Source organism: Camellia sinensis, chromosome 3 (assembly GCF_055761805.1).
Source record: "Camellia sinensis isolate YWXY chromosome 3, ASM5576180v1, whole genome shotgun sequence".
NCBI lineage: Eukaryota > Viridiplantae > Streptophyta > Magnoliopsida > Ericales > Theaceae > Camellia > Camellia sinensis.
In genome coordinates this window covers 160,371,444-160,388,648 of record NC_138963.1, presented here as the reverse complement: position 1 = coordinate 160,388,648, position 17,205 = coordinate 160,371,444, and the positions used below count along the sequence as shown (strand labels likewise).

General features: G+C 32.7%; 1 protein-coding gene across 2 annotated transcripts; it reads left to right on the top strand.

Annotated features, from left to right (window-relative positions):
* The first annotated feature begins 7,353 nt into the window (after positions 1–7,353).
* On the top strand, positions 7,354–15,733 carry LOC114318321 (alpha-glucan phosphorylase, H isozyme-like). 2 transcript variants are annotated; one of them, XM_082921249.1, is made up of 6 exons: positions 7,355–10,671; positions 10,755–11,203; positions 11,835–12,019; positions 12,163–12,280; positions 12,962–13,180; positions 13,298–15,733. In XM_082921249.1, exons 3-5 carry the CDS (start codon positions 11,838–11,840, stop codon positions 13,046–13,048), a joined length of 387 nt encoding a protein of 128 aa, XP_082777375.1. In that variant the 5' UTR covers positions 7,355–10,671; positions 10,755–11,203; positions 11,835–11,837; the 3' UTR covers positions 13,049–13,180; positions 13,298–15,733. The 2 variants fall into 2 exon arrangements, with proteins under 2 accessions (XP_082777374.1, XP_082777375.1); XM_082921248.1 differs by lacking the exons at positions 12,962–13,180; positions 13,298–15,733 and adding an exon at positions 12,366–12,808 and having other exon boundaries at positions 7,354–10,671.
* Positions 15,734–17,205: the final 1,472 nt, after the last annotated feature.

The following is a 17,205-nucleotide window of genomic DNA, read 5'->3' as shown; positions in this document are numbered from 1 at the left end:
GATTTGACCAAAAGTCTAGGGGGTTGATTATCATGATTTCATGTATAGGGGGCCAAAATGAGATTTGGTGCAAAATGCAGGGGTGCAAAGTGTAATTGACCCAAAAAATACTCATGTTATAATATTTGAAAGTGTTTGATATTTGAAGGTGTTTAAATTCTAAAAGGTGTTTGGTTGTTCGATAGATGTAGGTTGTTGTGTGATGTTTAATAAGTTTTGGAGGGTATTTTCGAGATACTCTAAAAGTAGAAAACATGACAATACCCATTTGAAAAAAAAAAAAAAAAAAAAAAAAAAACCAATCTAAAGGCTGTTAGTTTGCCTGCAAGATCACTTTGAATCATTACCACTCATTCAAACTCAATCAATTGCAAAAATATTTATTTTCTTTATATATTTTCAAAATTTTTCTTGATTTGAATCTACAAAATTTCTCATGAGAAAGAAATAGAGAAGATAACTGTTGAACAAGCTATAGTAGCGGAATTATTAAAAGAATAATCATATTATGATATTTAAAGGTGCGATGTTTGAATGCTCACTGTTCATAAGAAAGTAGTGGAGGAGACAAATTTTGAACAGGTCACAATAGTAAAATTATTTTTAAAAAATAAGCATATTATGATGTTTGAAGGTGTTTGATATTTGAAGATGTTTGAATTCCGGAAGGTGTTTGCTTGTTAGATAGATGTAAGTTGTGTAATGTTTAATAAGTTTGGAAGGATATTTTTAGGATATGTAAAAAGTAGAAAATATGACAATTCTTCATACTTTTATAATAGTAGTAGATCATTGAGAATTTTACTTAAAATTAACACAATAATATTATATATTTAGAATTTTTATTTAAAATTTTACCTAGAAACATTAATGTCTTTCAAATTTATTTTATACATAGCCGTACAATACAACAATTAGAATTTTGTAGGTAGATAGAATTTTTCCAAATTGAAATATATGGACAAGATTAATATATGTATGGAACGCATAACATAATAACTTTAAATTTACACTATATACTTAGCATAGTAAAATTTTGATTAAGTTTTCATGATAAGAAGCTCATGCACTAACCTACCATTTTCTTTTTATTTAGAGATAATTACAAAAAACAAAACCAAAAAAAAAATTTATAGAGTTTGACCTTGATAACAAAATAAATCTTAAATTTTTTATTTTATTAATTCAAATCCTGGACTTTTAATTTGTTTCCAAATTAAACAATTTACCTATTATTGTTAAGTAAAATCGACTAAAAAAAAGAATTTTAGCTATTAACTCAATGTAAGTGTACATAAATATTTAAAATATCATTTTTATTGAGTTTAAAAGATTTACTAGACAATGCATAATAAAAAAATTAAAATAAAAATATCCCCTAAAATTAATAATTTAACAATAGATCAAAATTTTAAGCTAGAAAGTATCTTTTATTTTTTTATTATTATTAATGATTATATACTATATTCAGTTTCCATATTTTATTATTTGTTTTTATCCTTATTTTTCATTTTAAAATTACTTATTAGGACTATTAATTTAGTACTTATATCAATGACTTTAGTTTTTGATGTTTTGTTTTCTTTGTAAACCATTGCTTTGTGTTGATTTAACTAGCAATCTCAATTAAAAATAAAAATAAAAAATAGCCAGCAATCAAGCAAGTTATGTGTGGGATATGTAGCATTTTGTACTTCTTGGTATAATGTAATTTTATTTGAGCCTTATGTGAGTCGTTACTATAATGACTATGATGTATTGGTTACTTGTGAGACTTATATGGCAATGCAATTTAGATTTCTATTCTATTTTAGGACTATTATTGTCTTTAGAACTTTGGCAAGAAAGATCCTTTTTAGCAGGCAACCGAGTCTACCAAACTTGCACTAATGGAAGTAAGGGCTTTCCCTCGGAAGTCTAAGTCAAAGCACACACCTTACTTTGGCAAGAAAGATCCCTTCTGACGGGCAACTGACTCTACTACTTCTCTTTCTTCTTTGAGGGGTGACAAAGAAAATGAAAACTATCTCAAACAATATAATACAATGGAGATACACAACTATAGGGGAAATAAACTTCTTAATAACTTCTTGGACAAAGTAATAAAATAAAAACTGTAAATATCATAGATAACAAGTGTAAATATCATGAATAGGCTTCTTCTATAGGATATCGGCCTTTGCCCCACCAGTCGCTTGAGTTGTGGCTTCGGTCCATCTTGCGTACATTTCTAGAGCCGTTTTGGGCTTTATCACTATGTCCTTGTCGGAAGGTTCTTCCTTTAACTCAGGGACAACTATGGGAGAAGCTAACCCCCACACCTTCATAAGTAGTACATCATCTTGCCTCTTTTTTGGACCTTCATCACCTTCCGAGGGACATGAGAGCTTTTAGGCAAGGTGGAAATTTAGGACAATGGCCGTTTGTTTGACTCAACTTTTAGTTTGGCATCCGAGTAATAAGGTTCAAACGTATCAAAGGGTCTTTCTGAAACCTCTATAGTCATTGTCTCATTTCCCATTTGGTTTTGTCACATTGATGATAACTTGAAGGCACCGCACCATACTGGTGCATCCAAGTCCCCTCCCCCCAAGATAATGTGGTAATTTGTCTCGAAGTCAATGATATAAAATTTGGTTACTGAGACTCACCCATACAGCCAAATCAACTGCCACATACCCGAGAGTAACTCTCTTTTCTCTTCCAAAACCCGTGATGACTACTGGTTGTTTCACGATGTGGTCTTCGAAAATCCTAGCCTTCTCTAGAGTTAGCCGAGTCATGATACTAATGGAAGCTATGTTATCTAGGAAACCCCTCTTGAACCCAACCTCATTGATGTAAGCGGTTACATAGTGTGGTCGAACTACAAGAAATCTAGGCTATTGTGACAAAATTTGGTGACGAAATTTTTTTTTGTCTTAAAATTTAACCCAAAGATGACGAAATATTAATTTTGTTGTTTGTTTTAATTTTTCTCAAAAGTATAGGAGACGAAAACAAAATTTCGTCTGCAAAAATGAGGTGCCAACTTCATTTGCATTGGCGCGAATTATTTTAGCTCATTGGAGACGAACATTTTTGTCACAAAATATAATTTTTTTTGTGGCGAACGTAATTCGTCGCCAATAAATTCCATACCTATTAAACGATGTCGTTGCATATTTCCATTTATTAGGCGACAAATATATTTTTGTTTGGGAAGGATAAGTTATGGAAGACGAAAATATTTTGTCACCAATAAACACTCAATCATGCAGACAATGTCATTTCATTTTTCTATTAAATAGGCGACGAATATATTTTTGTCTCGGAAGAATAAGTTGTGGGAGACGAAAATATTTCGTCACTAATAAATTCTAATTGATTGCGTGACGAATATATTTTTCGTCTCATAAGGTTGAGTTGTGGAAGATAAAAATATTTCATCACCAATAATAAATTCTTTGTTCTAGTATTTAAGAATATAAAAATATTTTATCACTAATAATTTCTCTTTATTAAAATGCCGAGGTTTTGTGTTTCGAAGCATTGAAACTGTGACCCCAAGAGATACACTTTGACGCTTATCACTCATTTTCATGTATACGGACCTTGAAGTCGTGACTAAAGAAGACACTTTCTACAAACCCTCATTTCTCTCTCGCACTTGAGTCTACTTCTCTCTCACAAGTATTGAAGTTGTGACTCAAGAAGACACTCTGTAAACCATTTCTTCTATTTCACACTAAAGCTCCTCTCTTCTGTCTCACACTTAAGCCCTTTGTGCATGCCAACATTGAAGCTATTATCCAAGAAAACACCCTATGCAAACCCACTATTCTTTCTCACAGTGAAAGCCCCTCTTGCACGCAAGCAGTTTTTCTCATTGTCTGAACCAAGTTTACCCTTTTCGTTTAGAACACCAATTCAGAAAAATCGAAGGTCAAAACCTCTCTCCACAAAAAAAAAAAAAGAAAAGATAATTAACGTTGCTATTTTTTTTTTTTGTGAGAAAAAATACAGAGAAACAAATAATAAAAAATTTGTAATTTTCAAGATTAATAGAAAACATTACCTTGTTTAGTATGGAGTTTTCAATAATTAATTTTTAAAATTTGGTGATAAAATTTATTTTTGTTTTAGAACGTAACCCAAACGTGACCAAATATTACTTTTGTCGGTTCTTTTAATTGTTCTCAAAACTATAGGAGACGAAAAAATAAATTCGTCAGCAAAAAAAGAGGCGCCAATTTTTTTTCTTGTTGGCACCAATTATTTTACCTCATTGGAGACGAACATTTTTGTCACAAAATTTATAGTTTTTTGCGACAAAAGGAATTCGTCACCAATAAATTTTAAACTAATTAGACAATGTCGTTTCATTTTCTTATTTATTTGGTGACAAATATATTTTTTGTCTGGAAGGATAAGTTATGGGAGACGAAAATATTTCGTCACCAATAAACTCTTCATGCTCGTTTTATCTTTCTGTTAATTAGGCGACAAATATATTTTTGTCTCGGAAAGATATGTTTTGGGAGACGAAAATATTTCATCACTAATAAATTCTCCATGTGCCGTATTACATTTTGATTCATTGCACGACGAATATATTTTCGTCTCATAAGGTTAAGTTGAAGGAGACGAAAATATTTCATCACCAATAAATTCTCCATCTCCACACAACGTTGTTTTTTGTATTTTTGTTGATTAGGCAATGAACATATGAGTTTGAGACGAAAATATTTTATCACTAATTATTTCTCTTTATTAAAATGTCGTCAAAAACTAAGAGACACTCTCACCTTAATCACTTACTTTCACACACACACAAATACTAAAGTTGTGACCCGAAAAGACACCCTCTACAAACCCTCATTTCTCTCTCGCACTTGAGTCTCCTCTCTCACGAGTATTGAAGCTGCGACTCGAGAAAACAATCTCTATAAACCATCTCTTCTATTTCGCACTGAAACTCCTCTATTCTCTCTCACATTTAAGCCGTTTGTGCATGCAAACATTATTATCCAAGAAGAGATTTTGTGCAAAGCTACTATTCTTTCTCATAGTAAACCCCTCTCTACAAAAAGAAAAAAATAATAATAATAATTAAACAAGGAAACAAAATACAAGAAATCTAGGTTATTGTGACAAAATTTGGTGACGAAATTTTTTTTATCTTAAAATTTAACCCAAAGATGACAAAATATTAATTTTGTCATTTTTAATTTTTCTCAAGCGTATAGGAGACGAAAAAAAATTTCGTTTGCAAAATTCAGCCGCCAATTTCATTTGCATTGGCGCGAATTATTTTAGCTCATTGGAGACGAACATTTTCGTCACCAATAAACACTCCATCATGCAAGCGATGCCGTTTCATCTTTCTATTAAATGGGCAACAAATATATATTTGTTTTGGAAGAATAAGTTGTGGAAGATGAAAATATTTCGTCACTAATAAATTCTGATTGATTGCGCAACGAATATATTTTTCGTCTCATTAGGTTATGTTGTGGAAGATAAAAATATTTCGTCACCAATAATAAATTCTATGTTCTTATATTTAAGGAGACAAAAATATTTTATCACTAATTATTTCTCTTTATTAATATGCTATGGTTTTGTGTTTTGGAGCACTAAAACTGTGACCCCAAGAGACACACTCTGACCCTTATCATTCATTTTCATGTGTACGGACACTCAACTCGTGACCCAAGAACACATTTCCTACAAACCCTCATTTCTCTCTTGCACTTGAGCCTACTCCTCTCTCACAAGTATTGAAGTCGTGAAGCAAGAAGACACTCTGTAAACCATTTCTTCTATTTCGCACTAAAGCCCCTCCCATATGTCTCACACTTAAGCCCTTTATGCATGCAAGTATTGAAGCTATTATCCAAGAAGGCACCCTATGCAAAACCGACTATTCTTTCTCATAGTGAAGGCGCCTCTTGCATAAGCACTTTTTCTTATTGTCTGAACCAACTCTACCCTTTTCGTCTAGAACACCCATTTTAGAAAAATCGCAAGTCAAAACCCCCTCTCCACAAAAAAAAAAAAAAAAAAAAAAAAAGATAATTAATGTAACTATTTTTTTGTGAGAAAAAAAAAACAGAGGAAAAATTAATAATAATTTTTTAATTTTCAAAATTAATAGAAAACATTACCTTGTTTAGTATGGAGTTTTCAATAATTAATTTGTAATTTTTAATCAATATTTTTTTAGTGAACATTTTTAATATTATAATTTTTTTTTTACTTTTTAAATCCCATTAATTTAGATGAGGAAAAATTGCAGCAGTTGTCCCGGTACTTTGGCCCTTGTGTCATATAAATGGTATGTGCCATATCTATATCTATCTATCTATATCTATATCTATATCTATCTATTCATCTATCTATCTATATCTATTTATCTATATCCATATATTATATAAGGAAAATCGGGGTTTTTAACTTACAAGCCTTGTGGGAGCTCCAATATCTCAATATTAATTTTCTAAATTTTTTATTTAAAAAAAAACCTCAGCATTTATTGACTTCTCTCAACCCACTTTTTGACTTCTCCTATATCTACTCCTACACCCTTTTCAACTTCCCCCATACACTATGGCTAGTGATGAGATTGTTAAATTATTTTTATAAAAAAATCTTTAAAAAATAATTTGTATATTAAAAAATTATTTAAAACAAACATAAATTCTTATTAAATCTATCTACCTATCTACCTACCTACCTACCTACCTACCTGCCTATCTATCTATCGATCTATCTATATCTATATATTATATAAGGAAAAAAGGGTTTCTAACTCAGATGCCTTGTGGGAGTTCCAATATCCCAATCTTAATTTTTAAAATTTTTGATTTAAAAAAAAAAACCTCAGCATTTATTAATTTCTCCTAACCCACAAGCCTTTTTGACTTCTCGCATACCTACTCCTAGACTCTTTTCATCTTCTCCCATACATTATGGTTATTGATGAAATTGTTAAATTATTTTTATAAAAAAATTTTAAAAAATAATTTGTATATGAAAAAAATATCTAAAACGAATCTATCTATCTATCTATCTATATATATATATATATATATTATAAGTAAAATGGGGTTTCTAACCACAAGTCTTGTGGGTGCTTCAATATCTCAAACTAAAATTTCTAATTTTTTAATTTTAAATAATTAAATTTCTTACTTAAAATCTTTTTATGTAAAATTTTTTACTTCAATTTTTATTTACTTATTAATATTGTTAAAGTTACACAATCTTTACCTTCCAAATTTTTATTTTTTTTTTGTTAATATTGTTTTTGCTTATTAATTTTCTTCTTCACACTGTTTTTGCTTTGCTAACCCCGGTTCAATTCGTTCTCTCTCTCTCTCTCTCTCTCTCTCTCTCTCTCTCTCTCTCTCCATCGGCATCTGTGAACCAGTGAACAAAGATCAATCGAAAACGATGCCATCGATCGCCTCCTTCTCGTCCATTCTGATCTGTCCTCTCTCATTCACCAGGTAACTAATTTGTACATCTAGAGAGAGAAATGAGATAGCAATTTCATATTTGATCGAACGTTGGTTTGGAGGAAATCGAAACCCTTAGATTTGTCTGAAATTGTTGTGTTTTGTTGCTTTGTTTCTGCATTGATGCACTGATAAGATCTAGGATTGTATTTTTTTTTTAATTTCATTGATTCACAAATTGAAATTCATTGATTCATTGATTCACTAATAAGATAGCAATTATTATTATTATTTTTGAATTTCTCTGTATTCTCCATTGCATTTCTAGGTCTATCTTTCTTGGTTACTTAAAATGGAGGTTGAATATGTATATGTATTTGTAAATAATAATGTATATTGAAGCTTAAAATGCTCAAGAATATCTTGAAATAAAATTTGATCTATAAGTGTAACTGCTGTAAATTCATAATATTTTTTTGGCTTAAATAGAGCAACAAAGGAATTTGAGCAGATGTATGTTCCTTAAATATGATCTATAGGAAGTATAACTACTTTTTTTCTCTTGTAAGATATTCATTCCCGAATAAGTTATCTGGGTATGTAAAATAAGACTGAAGTGACTTTTTTTATATTAATTGATTTATAAAAAATACAAATGAAACCAGAAGTCAAAGATCCGTGGAGTAAATTTAAAACAACTTATTAACCATGTGTGTATAAGAGGATGTACTAGTTGCTCTCATCAATGACCCCCACCTCATTTGCAGTTTTGCCTACTTCATTGGAATATTAAATCATTGCCAACCAAATAGATACGATACTTATGAAGTAGAAGTGATGCAAGAACAAAGTTTTGGTTAATCCTTTCTAACTAGTCTATTTAATCAAAGATCAGTTAGTAATGCCAACAATAAGGGGAAAGTTTCTTAAGCAAAGTTTTATTATATTTTTAATCTTGTCATCATGCTCTAAGACTAGCATTTTTCAATTGTTTGACCTTGAAGGTGAATACAGGACTACATAATCAATGCTTAGGTTTGTAACTCTAAAATCAATGACATGTAATGTTCTGTTAGTATGCAAGCATCTTCAATTTGTTTTCGTGCCTTAATGTACTTGAGTAGTATTTCAATGTATCCTTTGAAGCGATATTACATGGACCTGGGGATAGGTATGGGTCCAAGTGTCCAGTCATCTAACCCACATAGAAAGGCACACCCGGACATGAAGCTCTAACCCACCTACATAGCCACTTTAGTTTTAATGCAGTTGCATAGTGCCAGCAAATTTGGTTGCTTACCCAGGAAAACAACATTCCTCAACTTCCAGATGGATCACAATACTGCCAGAGGTAAGGCTTTCCAAAATTTTCTGTTCAAATTTGTTGAATGTGAACCTAGACCACCAAAGCAACACTCCTTCCATAGATTTTGGCATCACCCAATAGATCCCCCACCATAGTAGCACATCAGACCAAATTCTCCAGATATGTGGGCACCATAGTAGCACATGGTTCACAGTCTGGTTCAGCATTACAGAACACACAATCCATATTGGCATTGCCATTGATAACACAAACTCTTTGCAAGTATGTAACAGCCTTTAATCTTTGTCTCCAAGCTAACCAAGCAAAACATCTGACTTCGGGTGGGGTTACATTCTGCCAAATCATCTTATCAACTCCTCTTATATCACTGGAATTTGGACTGAAGTATAAACTGACCAGAGCTCTTGGCTTTCCATAACAAACTGTCATCCTTATCTGCCCTCAAAGCATTGGTTGATCCTAAATAGATAGGAAAATGGTCAAAATAATGTTTTAAGACGTATAAAGATTGTCAGAACTTGACTATTTCTCAAATCTCATTTTTGGGATTTATAGCAAATTTCTTGTAATCTACTAAAATTAGTGACACCACCAGGTACAAGATAGTTAAATAAAAAAAAAAAATTATAAAGCCAAATAGGAGGCTTCTCTTTTTATTTTTTTTCCTTTTGAGCTTTAAATTGGAAATTTTATGCAAACAAAAGACAAGGACAAAATTTGACAAGTAACAGAGCAATTACCCACTTCTTGAGTGCATAACTTAGATTAATTTTACACCCTTAATTGAGTGGAATGAAAAAATAGGATTTATGTAGCCTTTTTCAAAGGAATTAAATTCATGATTTATCTTTTGTAGTCAAGAGATTAGATAGATTCCTTTGAATTAAATACATGTCGTAATTAGCTTCAATGTTTTGTCAATAACAGCACAATTGGGTTTTTTTAATTACAGTTCTTCCAACATTTCTCTTGTTCAATACAGAAGACAATCTTGCTTTTTGGCATTGTTTTGTGTTCAGTTTTCTCTAGGTTTTTTGGCATAGCAGTTGAGTTTGTCTCTACCCTTTGAAGTTTGAAATGATTGCCAATGATAGTTTCATTTTGTTCAATGATTATTATAAGCTCACACTTCTTGTAGTTAATGTTTTCTCAGTATTTTAGTCTATTTTAGACTTATTTCTGTACTTTTCTTCTTTCCATTCTTCATTCCTTTCCTATTTACCTTTTAATTCTATGTTTAGGACTTTGTGTTACTCTTTTTCCATGGAACAATGCTTCAATAACAAATTGCATGGCAATAAAGATGTGCTGATTAGATATCATAGGACTTAGCTTCTAGTTTTGTTCAATAAGCATCAATAGTTAGGTACTAAGCATTTTACCATGGAGGTCTTTGCATTTAGATTTGCCATTCATAACTACCCATTTCATTTGATTTCATATTGGCTTCTGATTTTGGCTCAAAGAAGTTGAGAAAATCTATTATTATTTGTGCTTTGTTGTAAAAGATGCTTCTATAATATTTGACACAATTTTATTGGTTCAATTTTGTTAGTAACTTGGTGAGGTTCTACATTCTTATGGACCTTAGGTAGACATATCAGCCATTCACCACTTGCAAAACAGAAATATTTAGTGTGTTTTTGGGCTATATTCATTCTTTAACTTACTTTAGTCTGTAACTGTATCAAGTTATTGATTATTTCAGAAATATTTTTTTTTTTTTGCAGGAGAAAGATGCAGCTCTTGGAAATGGGGGTCTGGGAAGGCTTCCTTCTTGCTTTCTAGATTCTATGGCAACATTAAATTTGCCTGCATGGGGGTATGGTTTGAGGTACAGATATGGGCTGTTCAAGCAGCAGTTTGGCAAACCAAGAAGAAATTGCCGAAGACTGGCTTGAGGTTTGATTTTACATGATAGTCCTTTTAAATATTGATTATATTATGGAAGGGTACTAAGCCTAAATTTGGTGGGAATTGTGCAGAAGTTTAGCCATTGGGAAGTTGTCAGACATGACATTGTGTTCCCTGTTAGATTATTTGGTCAAGTTGAAGTACATCTCTCTGGATCGTAAGTGTGACTTATAGGATTCTTTGTGTATAACTGGATTGTTGCTCATATGTTTAGGTTCAAGAAAGTGATTATAAGTCTTAGTTTGATTCTGAATTTAAATTTGTAGTTGCGTGGTTGCTTGGATTTTCTGCACGTTCTCCATTTGATGGTTTTTTCTGAATACATTACAGGTGGAAATGGGTAGGTGGGGAGGTTGTACTAGCTCTAGCATATGATGTTCCTATTCCAGGATACAAAACCAAGAACATTATTAATCTTCATCTGTGGGAAGCCAAAGTTGGTGCTGAAGACTTCAACCTCTTTCAATTTAATGATGGACAATATGAATCGGCTGCACAGCTCCATTCTAGAGCTTAGCAGGTTGGTTTTTCCTTACTATATAAAGGAGAGTGAGCCTCCCTTTTTGGCCAAAGAACACAATTCATGACATACTACCATGGTCCCTTGCATTCTTGTTGTCCAAAATGTCATTCACTTCTTTCAAAACCTCTGCTATCTTTCTACTCTAGGGCTGTGAATAATTGTCCAGGGAAACTCTGGTTTTGGTCTTCGTTCTAAGCTGTAATTGTGAAATACAAAATCATTGAAGGAAAAAGCAATATGCCCTGAATTAAAAATGCTATATTTTTCTTTCTCATAATAAATGCTCAGACTAAATGTAACTGTAACTGTTGAAAGCTGCTTCTGTTCTCATCTGTGTTTCAATTGTTTTTGCATGGTATAGTGATCTGGAAATGTGCCTTTGCAAATTTGTGTTGTTCTATATCCTAGGGATGCCACAGAAAATTGAAAGCTTTTGCGATTGAAGCAACAATTTTTCCTGTGCAGTGCATCACTTCAGGATGGCTTCCTTTTCAATTCTGTATTTGTTTAGGTCCCCCATCCTTCTTTAGTACTAAGTTCGTGATTCCTTTTTCTTATTTAATTTTGTTGATATCAATCTCAGTTGCTACTTTTCCAAGTTGTTTTCTAATCATGGGATTAATCTCAGGACATGATTGTCAGATTTAAGGAGAGAAAAGATGGAAAGAGCTCGTGGCAGTGGTCTGAATTTCCCAATAAGGTTGCGGTACAGCTGAATGATACGCATTCTACTCTTGCAATTCCAGAGCTAATGCGATTACTAATGGATGATGATGGACTTGGATGGGGTGAAGCTTGGGATGTGACAACAAGGTGCAGTTATCGTTTTCTCTTAATTGTTTTGCTTCATTTACTCTTTCTTAGCACCTATTTTTTCTGCTGCCACTTTTAATGTGTTCATAGTGCAAAATTATGATTGATGCTAATGAATAACAAAAAGGGAAATTTTAAACCAGGACAATTGCTTATACAAATCATACTGTCCTTCCTAAGGCACTGGAGAAATGTTCGCAAGCTATTATGTGGAAACTTCTTCCTCACCATATGGAAATCATTGAAGAAATCGACAAGAGGGTTTGTCCATCCTGTCTTATTTTCTCTCTTTATTATGTGTATATTGTTTTACAATTTCCGAAAAAAGAAGATGAAATTCTTGTAGTTTATAGCAATGATACGTTCAACAAAACCAGAACTTGAAAGTAAGCTTTCCAGCATGTGCGTTATGGATAACAATCCCCAAAAACCAGTTGTGCGGATGGCAAATTTATGCGTGGTGTCTTCACATATGATATGAGCTCCCTTCTTTGTGGATCAACAAACAGATTATATTGTGTACCCCCATAATCTAAAACTCTTATGAGAATTACCGAGTGATAGTTGTTGAAAAGCTGAAAGCAGAAAATTGTATTAAACCATTAATAAGTTTTCTTGAGAACATCTCCGTACTGAATATTGATTTTTTTTTTCTTTTCTTATTGTTAAACTACAATTTTTATGTTGATTCAGGAGCTACAGTAATTTTAATTTCCAACTAGATATAGACCATACTATCAAAAGCTAAAAAATCCTGCTGATTGAATCATGTTGTCCCCTTGACCTACTATTATTTCCTTGCCTTTATTTAGTCGTATGCCCATAGTCTTGCTCATTTGTTAAGCCCTTGATCCACTAATCCTTTACTACCTCTTATAATCTGTTGATCAATTTCATTTGGAAATGAAAAAGTGACTTCTCTCGTTGGCCATCTGCCTGTAGGTGAATGGTGTTGCCCAGTTGCATAGTGACATTTTAAAGTCTGAGTTATTTGCAGACTATGTCTCTATATGGCCTAAGAAGTTCTAGAATAAAACCAATGGTATTACTCCTTGCAGATGGCTTTGATTTTGTAGCCCTGACCTCAGCCACATCATCACCAAACGGTTAAAAAATGATCAATGGGTAACCAACCTTGACCTACTTGTAGATCTTCAGAAAGTATGTACTACAGATGATTTTTAGATCATATTAAAAATCATCTATCAGTGAATTTTTCTATATGGTTATACATGTCACTGCTGAACCTTCTTCTCCAATTGTTTGCTGATGATGCAGACTTCCAAGCTGAGTGGGAATTAGCCAAGATGGTTGACAAGCAGGGATTAGCTCAGTTCATATTTCAAGTGACAGGTGTAAGCATCGACCCAAATAGCCTCTTTGACTTACAGTTCAAGCGGATCCTTGAATATAAAAGACAGCTGCTAAATATTCTAGGTGCGGTCTATAGGTACAAGTTAAAGGTATCATAAACTTCTTTGTGTTCAAACTATTAATTATGTAATTTTTATGCTTAAATAACTTTACCTTGCTAACAAAATTTCATTACACCTACTACCTACATACACTAAGTTTGTTGTGTCAATATATTCTCCACACACACATATATCTGGGTATGTCAACAGAGTTCATAATTCATAAATGTCAATGCACCTGACAGTCATATAATAGATAATTTGGTTTGGTCTTCCTTTTTTTATTATGCTAAAATCCTGAAATGATTGTAATCTTTTACAAGCAATTAGTTCCATGAAGTTAAGCTCCAGTCTTCAAAGTATGTCTTTCAATTTAGCAAAAATTTAAGAGTGATTACAGTAGTTTTGTAAATTGGGTACTGGGTTGTGCATTGATTGAACAAGCCGCAATAGAAAATGTTAGATTGCTTTCTATTTTCTTCTACAAGAATGCATTTATGCATATATTTATTTATCTATTCGTTAATGCATATGTTCACTTCAGTGCTTTTGATTCACGTTATGCTAAATTGATGATGCATGCAATAATAAGTAACAGTTTTCACTTCTAATATTTGGAAAAGTTGTTTTAGAAGTTGTATAGAAAACTGAAGAATACTTTGTTGTTGGATAAGGTTCTGAAATGGCCCTATATGTTTCTTCCTCAAATGAAGCTTGCTACATAGGCGAAAATATGGCTTAACAAGTGTGGATTTTGAGGAAGAGTTGATCAATCATCCCTAGAAACTTAGAATTCGAGGTGTTAATGTCCAAAAATCACCAAACAGCATCGAAGTTGCACGAAACTTGGCACACACGACCATCTAGGCAAGAGAGACTTGTGGGAGAAGACGGGACTCGAATCGGTTTCCCGGTTTGGGAGTTAGAGCCGGATTTCACACTAGGCAAACTAGTTTCTTAAAAAACTTAGAATTCGAGGTGTTGACACCCCAAAATTACCAAACTACATCGGAGTAGCACGAATCTTGGCACACACAACCGTCTAAGCACGAGAGACTTGTGGGAGAAGTCGGGACTCGAATCGGGTTCCTAGTTTGGGAGTTAGAGCCGGATTTCATGCTAGGCAAACTAGTTCCTTAAAAAATTTAGAATTCGAGGTGTTGACGTCTCAAAATCACCAAGATTAGCACGAAACTTGGCACACACGACCGCCTAGGCACGAAAGACTTGTGAGAGAAGACGAGACTCGAATCGGATTCCCGGTTTGGGAGTTAGAGCCGAATTTCACTCTAGGCAAATAAATTCTTTAAGAAACTTAGAATTCAAGGTGTTGACTCCCCAAAATCACCAAATGGTGTTGGATTAGCACGAAACTTGGCACACACGATCACCTAGGCACGAGAGACTTGTGGGAGAAGACGCGACTCGAATCGGGTTCCCGGTTTGGGAGTTAGAGCCAAATTTCATTCTAGACAAACTAGTTTTAAGGACCAAAGGGTAGGAGAAGCAAGGGGAGATAATGGCTAATGTTGTCAACTTTTTGAGGACCAAAGGATTCACTAGACACTTTGGAAGTGGAGGGAACTCCTCCACAAGTGGACATTCTTCTTGGTAAAGTATGTTTAACTTTAATATAACAAATTTTATAAAAGAATATATGTTTGAAGAGTTAGAAAGTAATGGAAACATGCATAGGACATCCAATTTGTACAAGTGCACGGGATGTATAAATTGTGAATCAGTCTAAAAAATATTTCTTTTTCTCTATATTTAAAGCTTCAAAAAAGGCCGTCGAAAGGCTAAATTATCACACAATCACAGATTTGTACAGGAACCAACAGAAACACCTTAGGAGGAACCAATATAGGTTGTATGAACTTACGACACATTAATGGGATGCACCATTTGTGAATTAGCATTAAAATTAATTTTTTGTTCTCATAATCTCGAAAAAAGTCTGTTAGAGGGATAAATTATATAATTGATCTAATTGTAAATTGATGAGTTACTAATGTTTTTAATCTTTTGTATAATTAATTAATTACTAAAGCATTTAATTTATTTTTTTGCAGACTGGATTGGTGTGGCATTTTTGACGTGCAACAATGATGTAATTTGCTTGAATGTTCATTTTGTTTGGTAAGGATACACATACTTTATGGAGTTGCACTAGTTATTGTTAGATGTTTGTTGGAATTGTATAAGTTATAACTTTTGGATATTTTGTGGATATTGAACTATTTTATTGTATTAGGATGAAATTATTTATAATGATGAATGGATATTTTCATTTTGTTAATTCGTAAATGTGTTGATGACAGGTTAGGTTAAGTTGTGAATGGAATTGTTATATTCAACAGGTTTCAACATGAACAGGGTTATATTTGTTGAACTAAAATTCAGATTTTGATAAAGTAGGTATATAATGTGGAAAAAAATATTATGGAATTAGTGACAAAATTTTCCATCCCCAAAAAAGGTTTTTTCGTCTCTTATTTGGCTTGGGTGGAAGATTAATTTTGTCATGAATTCTTTATATCGTCACTAAATGAATTTTTCATGACGAAAAATATTGTCACATTTTGTCACTATTATCCTGAATGTGTGACGATTTTTTTTGACATTATTTCATCATTTTTTATGATGAATTTGTTTTTGTCTCTATTGATAGCTTCTTTGACAAAAAATTTTCGTCTTCGTTTACATTAAACGTGACAATTATTTCGTCTCTATTTGTTATATTTATAACAAAATACTTTCTTCTCTAATTTCTTTTTTTAATGACAAAATATGTTGTCACTAATTACTTACATGTATGTTCCCAACAGAGTGTATTGAAGACAAAAAAATTCATCACAAATTTATCATTTTTAATGATGAATTTGTTTTTGTCTCTATTGGTAGTTTCTTTTGACAAAAAATTTTCGTCTTCGTTTATATTAAACGTGACAAAATTATTTCGTCTCTATTTCTTATATTTATGACAAAATACTTTTGTCTTTAATTTCTTCCTTTAATGACAAAATATTTCATCGCTAATTACTTACAAGTATGTTCCCAACAGAGGGTATTGGAGACAAAAATTCGTCATAAATTTATCATTTTCGATGACGAATTTGTTTTTTCGTCTCTAAGACCCTTTAGCGACGACGCTTTGGCAACAAAACGGGTGACGAAAAATTTTCGTCGTAATTAGTTTGAGTGAAGAAACATATATATTTTGGGACAAATTTGTTTCGTCTTTAAATCCCAAATTTCTTGTAAGGATATTTTTGATTTGCCTCAAAAAAGATTATAGCACTAGCATGTCCCTTTACTTTCCTCGAAATAGATCCTTCAATTGTAATACCCCCTCATGGTGTGCCTCGACAATGTTGATAATGGACTTGGTAATTTCAGTTCTTGCTTCCTCAAAAAGCCCAAGTTGATCGAAGAACTGTTTGAACTTGATGTTATCCTTGAGAGTCTTTGCATGGTGATTCGGATCTTTCTCTACCCTCGACGGTTCATAGTTAACCAACTCCTTAGTCTTATTGAAGTAGGATGGCATACAAACATGATGCTTTTTTGTGGATTGAAGGGTGCTTTGTAGCCAACTTCTCCTTCTTGATCAAAGGATTCACCAGAAAAAGCTTCCTCGCTTCTAGCTTAAGGGCGTCTTTGAGGAAGTGCTCATAATCTTTTGAGTTTTCAGTTGTTTCAATCATTAGCCCGTCATACGCCATCATAGCTACATTTTCTAAGATATCATGGGGCTCTTGTTCTTTGAAC

What these genes read in the sequence shown, in the direction of transcription:
- LOC114318321 (XM_082921248.1), top strand. Translation starts at nt 11,838, where the DNA reads ATGATTGTCAGATTTAAGGAGAGAAAAGATGGAAAGAGCTCGTGGCAG. An exon ending in GCTTGGGATGTGACAACAAG is followed by an intron (nt 12,020 to 12,162) that starts GTGCAGTTATCG and finishes ATTTTAAACCAG; the next exon opens with GACAATTGCTTATACAAATC. An exon ending in TTGAAGAAATCGACAAGAGG is followed by an intron (nt 12,281 to 12,365) that starts GTTTGTCCATCC and finishes AAATTCTTGTAG; the next exon opens with TTTATAGCAATGATACGTTC.